Source organism: Penicillium alfredii (genome assembly GCF_028826965.1).
Source record: "Penicillium alfredii strain IBT 34128 chromosome Unknown utg000004l_segment0_segment0, whole genome shotgun sequence".
In the NCBI taxonomy this organism is placed as follows: domain Eukaryota; kingdom Fungi; phylum Ascomycota; class Eurotiomycetes; order Eurotiales; family Aspergillaceae; genus Penicillium; species Penicillium alfredii.
In genome coordinates, this window is record NW_026622701.1 from 2,955,917 (window position 1) to 2,974,589 (window position 18,673).

Sequence of the window (18,673 nt, forward strand, 5' to 3'; positions counted from 1 at the left end):
TCTAGAAGAAACATCGGGTGTGACTGGGTATCTGAACGAGACGTGAAGAGAGATCAAGCAGAAAAGAAAACCAAACAGAAAACGTGTCGAATCGTCTAGGCGCCGCCCTTTTGCGCTTTTTCCTGGGCTCTGCTGATTCGAGCAGCCTTAACCAGAGGAGCGAGGTGCGACAGGGGCGCGCAGAAGGTCATGAAAGAGTGCTAGAAATTCATGAGTGATGGGAATCACAGAACAAGCAGCGTCAAGGAAACTTACCTTCAATAAGTCGTGCGCCGAGGCCCGCTTCTCCGGGTCGACCTTGAGTGCCAAGTGAAGGAAGTCGCGGAAAATTGGCGACAGGTTGTGCTCATCTTTGATGGTAGGTGTGCCGTTCGTGGCAATCAAGTATAGTGCCCGGAGCGGGGATTCCGTCAAATATGGCGGCTCGCCCTCGATCATTTCAATGGCCATGATACCTAAACTCCAGATGTCGACTTTGCGGCCGTACTCCTTGCGAGTGACCACTTCAGGGGCCATCCAATAGGGGGTGCCGACCATGGTGTTCCGCTTGTTGTGTGAATCGTTGATTTGGGCACAGAAACCAAAGTCGGCTGGAATCGGTCAGCATGGCTTGATCAGCTTGAGAATACAAGGCGAGGAAAACTTACTCAGCTTGATATTGCCTTCCATGGACAGCAGAATGTTGTCGGACTTGATGTCTCGGTGGATGACACCTTTCGAGTGCAGATGCTGCAAGCCGTTCAAAGTCTGGTTGAAAAGACACCAAGGTCAGCACAACTGATCCAATCGAGTCACAAGAGTCATGGGATAACACCTTACCTCTCGACAAACCGCTGCAATCTGTCCTTCGCTCATGATGTTGAAGGTGACCACGTCCGTTAGACTGCCACCTTCCATATATTCCATCACCACCCACAGATCCAGACCATGCAGATAGCTCTCCAGGAAGTTCACAATGTTCTTGTGTTTACTGTCCTTCATCACAAGGATCTCATTGATGATCAGATCTTTTTTGGGTTGCAAATCCAGGTTCATTTGCTTGATGGCCACGCAATTATTGTTGCCCGATTCGTAGGCCGTGAACACACCACCGGAAGCACCCTGGCCAATCTTGTTGAGATTGTAGTAGATCAGAGTGGGGTCGCCTGGGTGGCAGATCGACAGTAGTCGTGTCCTGATATCCGTCGCATTGCTTTGGCGCTGGCGCGGCTGGCGGGGCCGGGCGGCCGGCGGGGCCCGAGCGGCCGGCGACACCGTCGCAGAGGGATCGACGGCAGCAGCCCCGACATTCGTCGAGATCGGTGGTGGTTGTGGTGGTTGCTGTGCTGGCTGCCGTTGGCTGTTGCTGCGATCCAGTTGCTTGGATGCAATCGCTTGCTGGGCGAACGCCATCACCTGCTCCTGGTGCTGCTGGTATTGCGTCGGAGAAGCAATCATATTCGGCGCCTTGGGCGCGGGAGTGCCATTCCGAGAGGTAGACGGGCTGCGATGCGGCGATACGGGGAGCGCCTCTGTTTCGGGGATGGGCGGCGTGCTGAAGGGAGAACCATAGGCATCCTGCACCGGGCGTTGCGGGACAGCACCGTACGGACTCGACACAGGGGGTTGTGGGGGAGGACGCGACGGTGTCATGCTGGTGGGGGGTTTCGGAGGTGCACGATGAGGCACCAGACTCCCCACGGGCGGCGACATACCTTGCGGGGCTGGTGCTGGCCGAGGAACCGGGGGCGGCGACCGTGGATTTTCGAAACTGCCTTCATGATTCTGGGGGAATCGTGGGCTCCCCGGTGGCGAGTTGCGCGCCCCGGTCGGGCTATGGGCATGGTCGAACTTGTGCCAGACTTCGTCATCGCTGTCGCCCCGGGTATTCTTCTCATAGAATCGCATGATATCCATCATCGTTTGTGGGTGTTCCTCCTGCTCCTTCTTAGAAATACCATTCTCCTGTAGCAGTCGCTGCCACTCCTTGGGAAGACCGGTAAATTGACCGGTCTGGTTGTCGTAGCCGACATGGGTGACATGGACGGGGTTCTCGGGGGCCGAGATTTTGATGTTGCGGGGGGCACCCAGCATGCTATCGACGAATCTGGAGAAACTAGCCTTTTTGCTTCTCCCCGTTCGCGGGGTTACGCCGTTGCCCTCATCGGAGTAGCGCTGGGTGGGCGAGGGCCGCTCGGTCTCACGGTGGGCAAAGGGATCCATCCGGTGGGCGAGAGCTGTGAAGCTGGCAGACTGACGAAGGGAGTGGCGGGCGCGATGATCGGGGCTCTGATGCGATCGCAAAGTCGGAAGCTGCTGGGGGCGGGGATCAGTCTCGGCGCTGTTCTCATCCAACGCACTGAGCATGCCCCGCGTTTCGTAGGGGGTGGTCAGTTCATCCGAATGGTGTTCACCGTAGGAGAAGCGGTGGGAACTGCGAGAGCGGGAGCGGGAGGAGTTGTAGCTGGGGAAATAACTCGATTCGTCGTGGCTGGGGGAGGGACCACCGCTGTGTTGTTCGAGCGATGAGGAAGAGGAGCCGAAAGCTGCGTTGGAGCGCGATCGAAAATGCTCGCGACTGCCACTGGGAGAGGAACGTGGGTAGACGGGGGCAGAGGGGTGTCGTTTCAGCGAGGTGGTGCTTTGATGGCTGCGAAGAATGCGCGAACTGAAACTAGGGGCTTCCTTGTGCAGTTTGCTGGACGGTCGCCGGAATTTCAACGGGAAATTGTCCGGGTTCATGATGGGCAGAATCTGCCTCTACACGAGACAGATTGAAATTGGGCCGAAGAAGTTGGTTTGCCCAATGGATTTGAAAAGAGAACCTGACGAAAAGACGAAAAGAAAAGACGAGAATGGTGAAACACAAGAAATGAAGGAGTTGGGGAAAGCAGAAATGCCACACGTGGAATGAAAAAGGAGTGGCTGGTTGACATGGGGCGATGACGGAGAAACGGCTGAAGGGTGGGTATACTCGAGGCCATTTGGACTCTTTGCCAAATATTTATATTTATACTTATATTTATATATTTATATATTTAACTAATTAAATATTTAAATATTTGGGTATCTCTACACCCGGACACATCAGAATAGAATCCAGCGAGGTCTTCTCGGGACTATTCTCATCAATACATGGCTTGATTAATGCATGAATAGAGGGTATATTTCGACCAGAATCAATGGTTACTTCCCTCTCTAATAAAACACAAATGAACAGGCTCCGATATAGCATCATCAGCAAAGAGAAAGAGAAAATAGAACACTGTGTTTCAAATCCCTCGGGTGACTGGTCTTTCAGGCCCATCACCGTTTTTCGCCCCATAATTCCTGGACCCAACTCTCCCAAGACAATCCTTCCTCACCTCTCTCAAATGATTCTCTCCATGGCTCTGAAATTTGACCGTCTTTTCTCAACGCCGTCTACCGCATGATCAAACAGACGATCTGCACAAACCAATGCTGTTTCCATCCGGTACGGGCCCATCCAGCAGAGAGGCAGACAACCGGCACGGGCTGGGAATGACAATCGGCAGACCCACGCGATTGTTGCCAAAGCTTATCACCTCCCGCTCACACTTGACTCCGATGTCTGGAAAAAATGTGGCAGGAGACAGGAGACACTGGATTCAAGATCCCATGGAATTACCCTCAAGCCAAGAAACCTCTTTGTGCCGTATCGCCCTCCAGGGATATATACCTGACTCCTGAGCCTTGTCCTGGCTGGATAGGTTGATCATGGGAATTTTCTTGCGAATACTGTCCTGAGTCTCGAACATCTATTTCCTTCTGTCTAGATTGTACTGGACGTGCTACGTTAAAAATACAATGCGAGAGAAAATAGGACTATATATCGGCCAAGCACTCAACAAGGGTATTTAACGTAGAAGCTGGGCATATTAACAATTCAGAATCATGGGTAACAAATATATCTGATTCTATCTGATTCTCAACCCCTGAAAAGCATCAATAGTGAAAAACCATCTAGCAACTTCCATGTTATTTAGCCCTGCTAATCTCCATGAGTTGACCAGTTGGCTTTTGCAAGGAGATTTTCCCCATACCCACTCGGTCGCCCCACAGGCCTCTTTCGCCCCCAACGGCATTTTGGGCCTTTGACCAATTTTCAACGACACAAGGCTGAGTACAGGCTGAGTACATGTACTGGTTTGAACATTGACAAAGAAAAAGAAAAGCCCTCAGGGATGAAGCCCCGATGGCATGGATGCGTCGTTGAAGGATTCGACTGCCATGGTCCCTGAGAGCCTCTCCAAAGCCGCAAAGCAAACTCGCGCCAGTCGGCCCAAAGTTCGGACGGGCTGCCTCACTTGCAAGTTGGTTGATTCCTAAAGTCACTGTTATGCTCAGATGGCTAACCAACGTTCAGGGCTCGGAAGATCAAGTGTGACGAGGGTAAGCCAGCATGTACTCGGTATGGATTGCATGCCTCTCTATCCTAGACCCTTTTGCTAATCTGCTGTCCAGATGTATCAATGCTGGGAGAGTATGCGATGGCTATTCGCCGCTGAAGTCGTCCGTGGTGATGCCCAAACCAGTGACCCCGGTTACTGCGCCCACGTCTCCCATGGAGCCGCGGGTCCTGGAATTCTTCTTTCAAAAGTCGGCGCCTCAACTCGCTGGCTTTTTGGAGGGTGGGTTCTTCCAAGGAACTGTCTTGCAGCTGAGTCTGGCGGAGCCCGCCATTCGGCAAGCGATTGCTGCCATAGGCGCTCTCCATGAACAGGGGCCATTTGGTCTACAATCAGCTTCTTCGGGCATGAACAGATGGCCGTTAGAGCTCCCTATCCAGCTGTATAACCGAGCCATCCGTTCTATTATTGACAAGGCCGCATCAGACCCCAATCATTCAACTCCCGTGATTGCCACGGCAAGTATTCTGTTCACTTGCTTCGAATGCTTCCAGGGCAATGCAGCGGCCTCGGTCGCGCACATCCAAAACGGCATCAAGCTCTTGCAAGCCTGGCGAGCTGGTCACGGAGGAGAGCCCGCAGGACCGTGGGGCCAGCGATATTCATCCTTTGAATCACAGTTCATGGAAACCGAAGTCGCGCCACTCCTCAGTCTCTTCAATGCCAACTCAGCCGAGTTTAGTCCAGGCCGGCGCCCTAGGATTCTTCTTAACGCCATGGATGACCAGGACGGGGTCCATCTGGCAGATCATTTTGAGACCCTGCGAGAGGCCCGCATCGCACTCGTCGATCTGATCACGGCGGCATCCTGTTTCGTCGTGCGATATGACAGCGATCTCCGCAACGGCCGATTGCCCGAGCTGGACATTTTCAGAGTTTGTAATTTGATGCAGAACAACTTCATTTGCTGGAAAGCCAACTTCGAGGACATGGTCCGTCGGTGTGCAGGCAGCTGGAACAAGCAGCAGCAACACGCCGCCGATGTGATTCGCATCATGTCACTGAGCGCCGATATTGGACTGCGGTTCTACCAGGTGAACAACGAGAGCGATTGGGATCATTACCGGCCAGATTTCGAGTGCCTCTTCCGACTCGTCGAGTCCATCATCTCAGACCCCGACCGTTACCCCGACGAGCTGTCCAAGACACTAAGCCTCGACTTTGGGGTCATCTTCCCCTTTCACGGGGTCGCCTGGAAATGCCGCTGGCCGCATCTCCGCCGCAGGGCCCTAGACCTGTTACAGCGCGTCCCCAAGCGTGAATGGATGCTCGATACGGAGCACTACCACGCGATCTTCTCCCGGATCATGGAGATCGAAGAGGAACACCTCCATCTCGCACCCGGTACAGTCCCCGACGAGAACGTTCTGCCACCTGAGTCAGTCCGCATCCATGATTTCGAGGTTACTCCTCTGCCTGCGCCGCCTGGGGGCTCCTCTCTCTATGCGCTTACGTTCTGGAGCAAGCCCCATGGTCCTGATGGTGCGTGGCGGTGTCAAACCGAGCATATGCGACTCACGTCTTCCCTGCCCGGTGAAGCCGCTGTGCCGATCAACTTGATCTCCTGCAAGCAATGGGCGATGCCGGAACTGATCAACTCTTCGACGGTGGATACATTGAAGTCTGTTCTGTGCGGGCCGGAAGTGAACCGTCGAAGCCCAAATCCTGATCCGATTGCCCCCGATGCCGTTTATGATAATGATGCCTATATCTTTGGTCCTGGCGGTAACTTGGATTGAGCTTGAAATTTGTCTCCACCTGGATGTTCTCCGCGCTTATTGCATTTTTGCATGTGTATGTGTATGTGGGCTCATCAATGCCAATTTCTTTTTTTGCCTGCCGAGTTCAATTTCAACTGACCAGCACAAAAAATCGCACATTCAGTGGATGACCAGGCGAAATAATGCTTTAGCATATTTGGACTTCATACCTGCACTCACATACGCTTTACAGTTACTACTTGAGCCCATCCGGTCCGAGATAGGATCAGATGCGGTGCATAGAGCAACGCCTAGTAGTGCCTATCCATGGATGCATTCTACCAACGATAATATTTTATTTCAATTAATTGCACACCCTCGAAGAAAAGCTAGTTACAACAGACAGTCAATCCGGCAAGTTTTCAAACGTCTTATGGATAACCCTACTCCCCAGTATGATCATGAAACGGCTAGGCCTCTTCCCACAGCACTCTTTCTCGTCCGTTGGCTGCTTTCCGAGCCAGAAACCTCTGATTTGCCGCCGTCAACCTCTTACCTACTTCATCATAAACATGAGGAGACATCGCCCCATGCCAGCCGGTTTCAAATGGCGAGCATGAGAGATAACTCTCACTTATGATCAGCCACAGTAGTGTCCTTACGATTACTATCTTAGGACTGTATCACTATATGGCTAGCTAGCTGCTAGTGATTCTAGTTCTGACTTGACCCTTCCTTTCAATGCTGATACTTTTTGTTTCAACTCGACACAACATTGGCGGAATGGGACCGTGGAGATCGACAGACCATCGGGGGGTTCACGATCTCGCAGCTCCACATCCATCGAGGTTTGCAGAGAGGTGGATTTTCTGACATCATTTGAATCAAATGTAGCCAACCTTTTTTTTTTCTTCTTCTTCTTCTTCTTCTTCGATCTGTCTATTACCAAAGGGGAGCCTTTTCTCATCAACTGGCGTGTTTTCGCTATGCCCGGGACCGGTATCCCCGATGGAATCAAGCTGGACATGGACGGGAATGTGTATGCTGGATGTGGCCATGGGATCAACGTCTGGTCCCCCCGGGGCATCCCCTTGGGGAAGATTTTCATTCAAACGGGCACTTCTACCTTCTCGTTGGGCCGCAATGGTCGGATGTTCATCTTGAAGGAGAACAAGCTCTGGGCGGCGCAAAATTGAGTCGCCGGCTCCGTGGTTCATTGTTGGGCATTTGAATACTGGGACTGAGTGGCAGCATGGCTTGTCTCTCAGCCGTACAGTGAGATTTTCTTTCTTCTTCGATGTACATACTATGAACTCGGCTTCTCTCTTGGGCCTCGCAACTTCGCAGGAGCCTAGATACTGTATCGTGGGCTATATCTGCAAATAATATACCCAGTGATCTTGGAAATGGATTCCTTGTACAAGAATTCTCGTATTGTCTAGCGTCAGAATGTCGGGTTGGGCCGCGTTCGCAGACGTGGCATGGCCAGCCCTACGTGGAGACCAAAAACCCAAGACGCTACACAAAGATGCAGACGCATTGGACAGGCTATCAAATCACACCTGTGCCGTGGGATCCGATGTGATCCAAATGCTTCAGCCAAGGCCATGGGAGTAACAGTGCCATAATTCTTGATTACCACCCCAGGCTGATACCAAAGGCTGAAGAATGTCGATGTCCATGGATTGTGCACTGTCCAGTTCCTTTTCCTTTTGGCCCCTTCATTCTTTGGTTCTCGCTCTTTTTTTTTTTTTTTTTTTGTTATTGTCTCGATCCAGCAAGGATTGATTTTGAGTCCTTGCCTGGGAATTAGCCAAGCGAGCCCCACAGGATCTCCCCGAGAAGTCAAAATTGTCAAGAGTCGATTTGCAGTTCCTGGTCGATGTCGGATGACGGCGTGTGCAGCTCAGCCCAAGATGGGATCCACATGGCGCGAATAACGCCAACTGCAGTCATCATCATCATCCTCGCTTGGATCAAAGAACCAAAGAAAGACGCGTCAAAGTGGATGTCCATCAACCAGGGGGGGGCTAAGTCGTTGGAGGGGAAACAGCTGTGGTTCGGTGTCAACACTTCTTCCTCTCTCCGAATTATTGAGAACCTGACCCGATGCGCAATCAATGGTCCAAGGAATCGTTAGTGTCCCAAGGACCCGATGCACCCCTTGCCTGGGTCCTGCATGTCGTGGACTCGATTCCCCTGGCAGCCGAGAGAGGGCCATAGGCACACAGCAGATCATCCGAGTGGAGCTGTGGGGAAAAGACAGGATCGAACCTCCGAGGCGAGACATCACAAAAGGGATACCGATGCCCCTGATTCGTCCCCCAACATGACTCTGTTTTGGAATTTCCTGTCGAGGACCCACTGGAAAATATGCAATCAACGCCGGTCCCAGAACCCACTGCTCCTCGCGATCTGGTTGGGGCCAAGAGCCAAGTCGTTGTCGACCTACTACGGCGATATACCTTACATTCAAAAGACATGACTTGCAGGGAGGGTGAGCCCATGATTGGGCCATCCTATACTTCCATCCTTTCCCAGGCTGCGACCACATTGACACCGCCGTGAGGGGTGGATGAGATTCAGGTACCGAACGAAATCAATATAAATTCGGGCATTCTCGCCATCATAGTTCATTATTCAACTCAGGAATTCGCTCCTTGCCCTCTCTCCTTCCCTTTTCTTTCTTTTCCGTTCCTTCTCTCTCTCTCTCTCTCTCTCTCTCTCACTCTCCCCCCTCCCTTAACTATGTTTGCTCTCCTCTTCCTCTTCATAGCGCTGGCTTGCGCCTACCCCAACCGGGGTCCTTGTACAGGCAATTGCTTTGCCCATGACCCGGGCATGATCCAGCGGGCCTCGGATGGCAAATACTTCCGCTTTTCCACGGGGAATGGCATTTCAATCATGACCTCCAACTCGCTCCGAGGGCCGTGGGAAGCTGACGGTGTTGTCCTGCCCGATGGCACCAAGATCCACCTGGACGGCGTCGACAACAAGAAGGACCTTTGGGTAAGAACCCATAGAAACAAGAATCTCGTGGGATCACAAAACTGACTAGTATCCACGGCAGGCTCCCGATGTGCACTATCAGGATGACACCTACTACATGTACTATGTGACCTCGCAGATCGGCACCCGCAACTCGCAGATTGGCGTGGCCACCTCCAAGACCATGGAGAAGGGCTCCTGGACCGACCATGGTGCCGTGGGCATCCCCGCCAACGACGCCTACAACCGCATTGACCCCAACTGGATCACCATCAACGGCAAGCAGTACCTCAACTTCGGCTCCTTCTGGAACGACCTCTACCAGGTCGAGATGGAGAGCCCCCTCAAGATCGGCTCCGCTACTCCCCACCAGATCGCCTTCAACGAGACCCTCAACCACCGCGAGGAGGCTGCTTTCATGTTCCAGCACGGTGACTTCTACTACCTCACCTACTCGTCTGGCCTGGCTGGTGGCTACACGGCTGACTACCCGGCCACCGGCGCCGAGTACGAGATCAAGGTGTGCCGGTCGAAGACTGGAACGGGTGAATTTGTATGTTGTCACATCTTGGAAGCACTCAGTGGAGCGAGACTAATCAGCTTTGTCACATATAGGTCGACAAGGAGGGTACTTCCTGCCAGAAGAGCGGTGGCTCGAACCTGCTCTCGAGCCACGGCCAAGTCTACGCACCCGGTGGACAGTATGTGTCATCTTATACTTCGTTCCGTTGAACACCACTCACACATTCTATTTAGGGGCGTCATCCAAGACCAGCACCTTGGCCCAGTCCTGTACTACCACTACTACCCCCTGAACAAGAAGAACGAGAACAAGCAGCCCGACACCTCCGGCTACGCGTACGGCTGGAACGAGCTGGCTTGGGAGAACGGATGGCCCGTGGTGAAATAAATGAAATATTCAGTCATTGTTTCCTTCGGGTGGTCGCAATCTGACATGCATCTGCCACCGATCCATCATCATTGCCTGGATTTGATCAGATCTCTTTATACATATTCTCGTGGCAGGGCTGCGAGGCCGATCTTTTCGCTTCTTTCTGTGTCAATGGTTGGTTTCTCATACTTATTTTTGAGCCCTCGGCTCGTTCGTTCGATACCCATGCCGCTTGGCTGCTGTCATGCATCTTGGATCGCTTGTGGCTAGTCTGGTATATTAATGATAATTCAGGAAACTGGTTAATTTTGGATTTCTGGCTTGTAGAAATGGCCTCTGCCGTTGTTGGTCAAGTAATGGAAGTGTAGCGGGTATTGAGTCTAATTGTTCGAACAAACTCGCACGATGTATCAGATTAGATCGATCAAACAGTTGATAGTCATTGTTGACTCGCCCCAGCCTCAATCCCCTGCCTGGGTCTTTGTTCTTCATCTCATATCTAAACCATCAACCATGACCACCATCAACCTCCCATTCTATGCGAGGGATAATGATTGGTGTCTCTGGGTGAATCAGGTGTTGGAACCATTTGTCGCCGAAGCTGCCTGGATTCAAGCATTGCGTTTAGAGTTGTGATCTTAGTTCTTAATAAAGGTTGAAGTAGCTTATGTTTATTAGCCGACGCCTATATAAAGGCCATAGTAAGTACGTTGGGTGATTTGGTATCTATTTTCTGGTTTGGAACTTCCTCATAGCAGTGGATTTTATTATTAACGCAGTTCAACTATATCGAGGTTGACAGTGACATTCATAGCATTAATATGAATTCAACTAAATCCAGTATTATGAAGCATGGGCCTCGAGTGTTCAGGTTGCATCTATTAGCATGCGCAGTATTTAATCTGAACCATGTTGTCTCAACTCCTATAAGGGTCATAGAGATCACCCCGGAAAAAATTCTTTGTCAGGTGGGGTTGGTTAAGGAGTGGAAAAGGATTCGATCGTGTTTATATGACAACTTTATTCCTCGAATGTAAATCCTTTCTTTCCAGGAACATGGACGGATGAGGCATTGATTACCGACTGGCCTGTGGATACTTCCAAGTAAACAAATCAACATCTCTGTCGATATGTGAACTGGACGTATACTGTGCTGATAACATCCATGCAGATGTATTTATCTCATTCCTCGTCTATTAACCACCTGGTGGCGAATTTGGTGCAGGGGGCACTCATCGGCTCAGTTGGGCTCAGTTGATATCAGTTGACCAAAAATAAGTGAATTCTGAAGCACACATGGTGTTTTTAGAACCCTGGCTCCAGCAACGAAACAACTTACCTATTACTATTGCTCCATTCAAAGATTGCCGGTTGTGTTTTGTGGGATTCAACGGTCGCCCATGGGGATCTCGCATGTGCCCGGCACGCCCCGGTGCCATTGAGATCACCACGGACCTCTTGAAGAAAGGCAGAATTAGCATTTAGAGTATATAAGCATGATCCTAAGGTGAAGGCAATCTTTACCCAATTCAGAAAGCATTGTGGTGGAAGAAAAGAAGATCTTGAAATTGTCTCGGCCTCGGAGAAAACCCCCCCGGAGCCCTCGAGCTGGCCTTTTGGTGTACTTCCTTCTGCTTGACTTCACCTTCTCTTTCTTTCGGACTATCGCTCTCTTTTCTCTCTCTCCCCCCCCCCTCCTCTCTTCCTCCCTTTCATCTTCTCCTTTCCCCGCTGTGATCATTTGTCTCCCCCCGGGGTTTGCGTGGTGTTTTTGTCCCCGCTTGGCGCTTGCTTATCCCGCGCCGTTGCATTTTTCAGATTCCATTGCACCATCTCTGGGTCCATTGAACCTCGCAGAGCCTCAATTCGGATAAATCAATTCTCTCCCGTCTCTATTCAAAAGGGTTGTCTGTGATTCTGTGCGTTCAACACTCCAGTACTCTCCCGATCCTCCCCAATACACGGTGATCTGTCCATATTACATACTAATTCCAACCAGCCCTGATTGCAGGCTTCTCGTGTGTCGCCCGTCTTCTCCTGTCCCCGATCTTGTCCAATCCCATCGATTCCCACCGGTTCATCATGGCTGCTGAAGCGTCGACCTCTGCCAATCGCGGGCAGTCTCTCGCTGCCATGTTGGAGGCACAGCATTCCCATGATGAGGCCCACAAGGCCACTGTCGAGGATGTTGTGGATGAAGAAGACCTCAAACACCCTCCTCCGTCCTCCCTGCCAAAGACCGAACCCACCCCAGCTGCGGCCTCTGCCCCCGGGCCTCCGACCCCCGCGGCCACCGCAACCCCCGCGCCTGCTCCGAAGCCTGCCCCGAAAAAGTCTCCGGCATTCGATGTGCGGTCTGAAGAACTGTTTCCGGCATTGGGCAGCGGACCGAAGCCCGCCGCTCCGGCTGCAGCCACGTGGGGTGCGAAGAAGCCCTCTGCGGCGGCCGCGGTTACGAATGGCTTGGCGCCCCAGCCAATGGGTATGTCAATGATCTCTATGCAAATTACTCAATGGGAGGAAGGCTTTTGACTAAATTGCGACAGATGTCCCTCGAGTCATGACCCTTCCCGGCAAGCACATGGAACAGCTCCGTTTAGCGCCATCTCAGATGCTTCCGCGTGGGCAACTGAAGAAGCCTCTCCGGGATATTCTCCGAGATATTTCCCGCAGATCTAAAGCCAATGTCGATATGCGAGGTGGCCCTGGTGGCTCTATCATCTTCGAAGGAAAGGGATCCGTGGATGCGGTCCGACAGGCGCTCAAGGAAGTGGCACAACAAGTTGGATCCAAGGTGCGTGATGTGTATTATTGCTCTTGGGTCTCTGGCCTAACCCGACTTTTTGTCTTTTTCTAGCAATCGGTTCGCGTCCCCATCCCGACTTCTGCACGACCCCACATCATTGGTCGCCAGGGTGCTGTTGTTCAGGATATCCAGACCCGCACAAACGCCCGCGTGCAAGTCCCTCGGGCAGAGGAGAATGCTGCTGCCGACGATGACGACAGTGACACCATTGACGTTTTGATTGAGGGTGATGCCGTTGCAGCCGAGATGGCTCGCCGTGAAATCGAGGCAATTGTGAAGGAGCGAGGCGCGAACATGAGCCTGCGGCTAAAAACAATTCCCCCGGAGTTCTTCCCGTTCATTGCAGGTGCACACGATGCCAATCTGCGAGGCATTGAAGAGCGTACCAAGGCCCAGGTTCATGTCCCAAGATATGATACCTGGTCGACCCAACCGCCGCCACAGGAAGCCCACCCGGGTCAAGTGCAGTTTGTGCCTGTGTCGGACAAGCATATTCTCATCTCTGGCGAGCGCGCTGCGGCCCAGGAGGCTCGTGCAGAGATTGAGCGAGTGGCTGCGGAATTGCAACGCCAGCTGACCCTCCGCCAGCTGGCGATTAGCCGCGGCCAGCACCAATTCATTCTGGGCAACGAGGCCGATGCATTGCACCAATTCCTCGCACAGACCGGATGCGCCATCGTCCTTCCTCCTTCATCAGATGATAGCGAGTTCCTCACCATCACCGGCCCGCTCAGCCAGATTGAGACCGGCATTAACCACGCCATGGACCTTGCCACCAGCATGCAGATGGCCAGCATTGATTTGTCTCGTCAACACCCCGGTGCCCCTGCCGGCCCCCATGCCCATGCACGCGCTCTGACTCAGTACCTCCGACGACGCCAAATCATTCAGGACCTTGAATCGACATACGACGCAAGGATTGCTATCCCACCCAGTGCGGAAGGACCCGTGACTTGGGAAGTGTATTCCCGTGATGGAAAGAACACTATCCGCGCTCGCTCCGACATTATGAATCTGATTCAAGCTCATCCCCCATCCAGACTTCGTCACGTTCCTGTTGATCCCTACTTCCACTCCTATCTCCGCTCCCGAGGTGCGGGTACGCTCCAGGATGATTACGGGGTCCATCTTCTGGTCCCAGACGATGTCAACAGCCCCGATGTTGTCCTTGTGTATGAGGGTCCGTCCGCAACGGCTTCCCGCTTCGAAGTCCCCAGACAACGCCCCTCGCCAGCGGAGGTTTCGGCATTCGAGAAGGCACTGCAAGAGGCGCAGCAGTATCTCCTTGGTGTATTGGGAGACCAGCAGAACATTGTTGCGAAGTCGGTCTCGGTCCCTTCCAAGTACCAGGAGAAGGCACGCAAGTTTATCATCCGCGAGCAAGATGCCAAGGGCGAGGATACGATTCCTGTGCGTGCAATTGTTGGTGATGCCAAGGGCTCTCAGTCCGAAATTGCGCTCCGAGGCCCGACTGGCTTGGTGGCAGACCTCGTCTCTAAGATCGATTCATTCGTTGTGGAGCAGGAGAAGGATGACCTGGAGCGTGGCTACACGAACACCTTTGATTTCCCTCAGAAGTACGCCAATTTCCTAATCGGCAAGCGCGGGGAGAACATCAACAAGCTTCGGGAAGAGTTTGATGTCGATATCAAGGTTGAAAATGGCAAGGTTGAAGTCAAGGGGCCCAAGGCCAAGGCCGACGCTGCCCGCATGCGCATCATCAACCTGGGGAAGAAGCTTGAGGATGAGACCACCCACATCTTGAAGGTCCCAGCTCAGTACCACCGCGAGCTTATCGGACAACGAGGAAACCAGGTCAACCGACTCCAGGATCGGTATTCCGTTCGCGTGCAGTTCCCCCGTGTGACTGTCGCTGGCGATGACCAGTCGGTCGGAGACACTGGCAGCGATGCTGGTGGAGTTCGGCCTAGCCGTCCCCAGCAAGCCGCTGACGAGGTTCTGGTGAAGGGCCCTAGCAAGGGTGCTGACTCCGCTCGCGACGAGCTCCTCAGCCTGCTGCAGTGGGTCATTGACCACTCGAACAGTGCTACCATCTCCGTGGCTCAGAGTCAGGTTGCATCACTGATCGGTCAGCGCGGCCGTGAAATGGACAAGCTTCGCGCGGACACCGGTGCTCAAATCGATGTTCCCAGTGCGAACGATGCACCGGATGCATCGGGACGTGTGCAAATTCGAGTCAAGGGCACGAAGCAGCAGGTCAACGAGGCCAAGAAGATTCTCCAGCAGCGGACTACCGAGTTTGACGCAACTGTCACGAAGTCCATTGATGTCGACAAGAAGTACCACAAGGCACTGATTGGTGGAGGTGGTAAGTTTTATCTGCTTTTTCTTTTCTGACTCCTATATACTGATTTCTTTAGGTGCCAACATTCGTAAGATTGTGGTTGATGCCGGTGGTCCCAACGATGGCAGTGCTGCCCGGATGGTCCGATTCCCGCGCCCTGAGAGCACTGAGTCGACCATTCGCCTGGAAGGCAATGGCAAGATTGTCGAGAGCATCATTGCGGCTATCCAGGAATTTGTCAAGGAGCGTGAGGATCAGGTCATGGAAACGATCGACGTGCCCACGGCCCAGCATCGGCTGCTGATTGGCCGCGGCGGCGAAACGCGACGGGGTATTGAGTCCCAGTTCAACGTCACCCTGGACATTCCGAAGCAGGGCTCGGGCCGCACCGACGTCAAGCTCAAGGGACCTAGCAATGCCGTCCAGGGCGCCAAGGAGCACGTGCAGTCCATGCTCAAGGAACAACATGCCGAGACTGTCAACGTCCCGCGCCATCTGCACCATGTTGTGGCCGACAACGGCGCCTTCTTCCGTCGTCTGCGCAACGACCACCAGGTCACTGTCGACCATGCCGGCCAGAATGTGCCATCGAACCTGGCCGCCAAGCAGACTCGCTCCGCCGCTAACGGGAGCTCCGCCTTGCCCTTGATTACTGATGACCCCAGCGAGGCCACGGACGCCCACTCGTGGAAGGTGATTGATAACAGCTCTTCTGCTGCTCCCGACGCCACCCCGTTCCCCTGGGTGCTTACCGGCTCTCCCGAGAGCGTCGCCAAGGCCCGGGCCGCTATTGAGAAGTCCATCGCCTCGGCGTCTCAGCAGTCCGCCACAGGATACTTGATCTTGCCTGATCCCAAGACCTACCGCTACGTCGTGGGCCAGGGTGGCAGCCAGATCAACGCCATCCGCAAAAAGACCGGCTGCCGCATCAACGTGCCCAAGGACCAAGCCCGTGGCGAAGCCATCGAGGTTCGTGGCAGCTCCGCCGGTCTGGAGGAGGCCAAGGAGATGATCCTCGAAGCGGTACGAAACGGGCTGAGCGGGGCTCGGTGATTTGAATCTGGTTTCTTTTTTCTCTTATTCTTTTTTGTTTCCATTTCCTTTTTGAGCGGAGGATGATCCCAGAATATAGGAGCCGACATACACTTTTTTTCCCTTTTGGAATTGATTTTCCATATTCATCTTGGTATTTTCTATTGTTTTTATCGGTGATTTATTCCAAAAAGAATGTTTTTTTTTTCTCCTCTCCCATTCTGCATTGGATTCCAGAGACCTCATGTAACTGTTTCCCCCTCGACTATTTTATGAGATACATGAACCTTGCTTCTCTTCTTTCTAGATGGTCATAGTTGAATAATAACTCCACCTCGCGCCAACACTTGTCCGACTGGGAAATACGCCCCCAAAAGAGAAAAGAAGTCCGCGACCACTATCAGCTTGGCGGTTGTCTATGTAGTTATCGCCGCTTTGTGGGAGTGAGTCAAGTGTAACCGAAGGCGAATCAACTCGATATTCATGATTTTCAACAGTGTCAAGCCAGGGAAGATAGTGAACTCTCCATACGGGAATCAAATTTGAAATCTTGTGTATACCGTAGTGAAGTAGTAGAGTCAAAAGCGGCGAGAGGTGCGCCCCAAAAAGGAAAGACATCCCAGATCCACAAACTGCCCATTCACGGTGATAATGGGATTCTGATATTGGTGTTATCTATGCCATCTACGACAGGTGCTACTACTATAGTACTGTAGTACTGTAGTGCTTGGTACTATCAGGTAGTCTTGGAAGAAGATATATTCGGACAATAAAATAATAATACCCAAGAATCAGGACATCCAAATCCCGGGCCTCGCTGTCTCTAAATTCGAAGGCCAAGAATTCAATAAAATAATAATAAAAAAAAAGGAACAAGTTGGATATGATCTTTCTCTCCGAATGGCGCCCGTTTTTGCCCTCTCTCTCTCTCTCTTTCCCCACATACTCCTTCCAATACAAAACTACTGCTGCTGCTGCTGGGCCTGGAGGTAGTTGTATGCGCCGTAGGCGAGAGCACCGCCAATGAGAACAACCGCGTACAGACCGACGCCGAAGCCGGCGGCATCGGTCGAGGACGAGGACGAAGTGGTGGTGGCAGCCTGGGCGCGGGGTTCGGGGTCGCCGGGCTATTGAAGGGGGGTTAGTTGGATATTCGATTATAATGGAAATTCAACATAAAAAAAAAGTAATCAGTAGAATGAATTAGGGCTGGTACATACCATGCGCTTGACCGTGCCGACCAGCAGACCATCTAGGATCTCGCGCGCCTCGTCGCTGTGGCCGACATCCTCGAAGGCCTCGGTGGCGTCTTGGCCTGCGACGTCCAGAATCACTTCCTCACCACCACTGTTATGCGGGAAATATACTGGTTAGCATTCGGCGTGGTCTTGTGTGTTCGGGGTGGACTGGTGGATCGAGGGGGGGGTTGTGGGTTGTGGGGACTGCGACAGCGATAGCCACAGTCCGATAAAGGGGGATTGACGACAGATAATCAGATTCAGGGATAAACGTACGGGTGCTCATCCACGAAGCTGGTGCAATCGTAGACCTTGTCGTGCACAACGAGGTACGCATCCTTCTTGGTATTGTGGGCCTCGACCTCCTGGAGGGTGAATTCCTTCGATGCAGACATTGTGTAGGTCCTGGGAGCAAGAAGAAACGAGTCAGCGGGGGAGTCATCCAGGGGTCAGTTCTGGTGTGGCTGCAGAAAAGGACAATTGAGGGAAAGCGACAGGCCTCAACAAAAAAGGCGATAGGAGAAAAAAAAAAAGGAAACTCAAAAACTCACCTTGAGAAGCAGACGCTAACAGGAGTAATTCAATAGACGATCTCAAAAAAAAAAAAAAAGAGAGAGAGAGTATGCGAGGAATGGAGTATTCGGACAGCCAAAAAAAAAAGAAAAAGTTGGGGAGAAGAAGAGAGAAAGAGAAAGATGGGAATGAAGAGTGAGGAGAGATCCGGTGAAATGTACCTGGTACGTGCGGCCAGGTGGTCTCGCCGCAGTGTGGGCCAGGTACCAGGGACTGCGGATGCCGTGACTGCCACCCGGGCCAGGAATGTGCGGGGTTGGGAGATCTAACGTGAGAGAGATGTTGCTTGACTATATACTTCTAAATTTATTTTTGTCCAGGTATCTTTCCACCGAGATTCAGAGCAAAACATACGAATCCCAAGGGACAAAAGGTGTACTCGGCCATGGGCGAATCAGCGGCTGCTTATTTGGGGGGGCCTCGGCGCATATGAAGATTCGGCAAAGAGACATGGTATACAAATGTATAGAAAGTCCGCAGGAGAGAAGATTCGAATATCCATGACACTGAGATTATCACACCCCTAACACCTAGGATATCCCTGCAATTCCAATATACAGATCCGATCGGAATCCTTGCGTCTGATCCCGCCCTCGTTGCCTGAATAGCCGTAACCTCGGGGGATGTGCCACGCTCGGGTAGCGCCGTCGGGATCCGCTTTCCGCGGAATTGGAGCGTGGCAGAATATGTGGATAGTCCCGACCTCGGATGAGGTGATCTTTGATCGTAA

At 52.5% G+C, this 18,673-nt stretch overlaps 6 protein-coding genes across 6 annotated transcripts; 4 read left to right on the forward strand and 2 right to left on the reverse strand.

The window, feature by feature from the left end:
• Positions 1 to 95: 95 nt before the first annotated feature.
• pakA (mitogen-activated protein kinase kinase kinase kinase STE20) lies at positions 96 to 2,721 on the reverse strand (the record flags this gene model as incomplete). Its single annotated transcript, XM_056653342.1, has 4 exons — positions 96 to 200; positions 256 to 590; positions 648 to 747; positions 820 to 2,721. 4 exons carry the CDS (start codon positions 2,719 to 2,721, stop codon positions 96 to 98), a joined length of 2,442 nt encoding a protein of 813 aa, XP_056514409.1.
• A 1,479-nt stretch (positions 2,722 to 4,200) lies between these two features.
• Positions 4,201 to 6,148, forward strand: NUU61_002761 (Zn(II)2Cys6 transcription factor domain-containing protein; the record flags this gene model as incomplete). The annotated part of the gene is made up of 3 exons (XM_056653343.1): positions 4,201 to 4,313; positions 4,367 to 4,411; positions 4,465 to 6,148. The coding sequence occupies 3 exons, from the start codon at positions 4,201 to 4,203 to the stop codon at positions 6,146 to 6,148; spliced, it is 1,842 nt and encodes a 613-aa protein (XP_056514410.1).
• A 947-nt stretch (positions 6,149 to 7,095) lies between these two features.
• Positions 7,096 to 7,305, forward strand: NUU61_002762 (uncharacterized protein; the record flags this gene model as incomplete). The annotated part of the gene is made up of 1 exon (XM_056653344.1): positions 7,096 to 7,305. The coding sequence occupies one exon, from the start codon at positions 7,096 to 7,098 to the stop codon at positions 7,303 to 7,305; it is 210 nt and encodes a 69-aa protein (XP_056514411.1).
• A 1,552-nt stretch (positions 7,306 to 8,857) lies between these two features.
• NUU61_002763 (putative extracellular arabinanase) lies at positions 8,858 to 10,007 on the forward strand (the record flags this gene model as incomplete). The annotated part of the gene is made up of 4 exons (XM_056653345.1): positions 8,858 to 9,118; positions 9,180 to 9,650; positions 9,713 to 9,798; positions 9,854 to 10,007. 4 exons carry the CDS (start codon positions 8,858 to 8,860, stop codon positions 10,005 to 10,007), a joined length of 972 nt encoding a protein of 323 aa, XP_056514412.1.
• A 2,064-nt stretch (positions 10,008 to 12,071) lies between these two features.
• On the forward strand, positions 12,072 to 16,153 carry NUU61_002764 (putative RNA binding effector protein Scp160; the record flags this gene model as incomplete). The annotated part of the gene is made up of 4 exons (XM_056653346.1): positions 12,072 to 12,471; positions 12,536 to 12,783; positions 12,847 to 15,124; positions 15,177 to 16,153. 4 exons carry the CDS (start codon positions 12,072 to 12,074, stop codon positions 16,151 to 16,153), a joined length of 3,903 nt encoding a protein of 1,300 aa, XP_056514413.1.
• Positions 16,154 to 17,094: 941 nt separating this feature from the next.
• On the reverse strand, positions 17,095 to 17,765 carry NUU61_002765 (cytochrome b5-like heme/steroid binding domain-containing protein; the record flags this gene model as incomplete). The annotated part of the gene is made up of 3 exons (XM_056653347.1): positions 17,095 to 17,259; positions 17,353 to 17,479; positions 17,647 to 17,765. 3 exons carry the CDS (start codon positions 17,763 to 17,765, stop codon positions 17,095 to 17,097), a joined length of 411 nt encoding a protein of 136 aa, XP_056514414.1.
• Between the last annotated feature and the right edge of the window lie 908 nt (positions 17,766 to 18,673).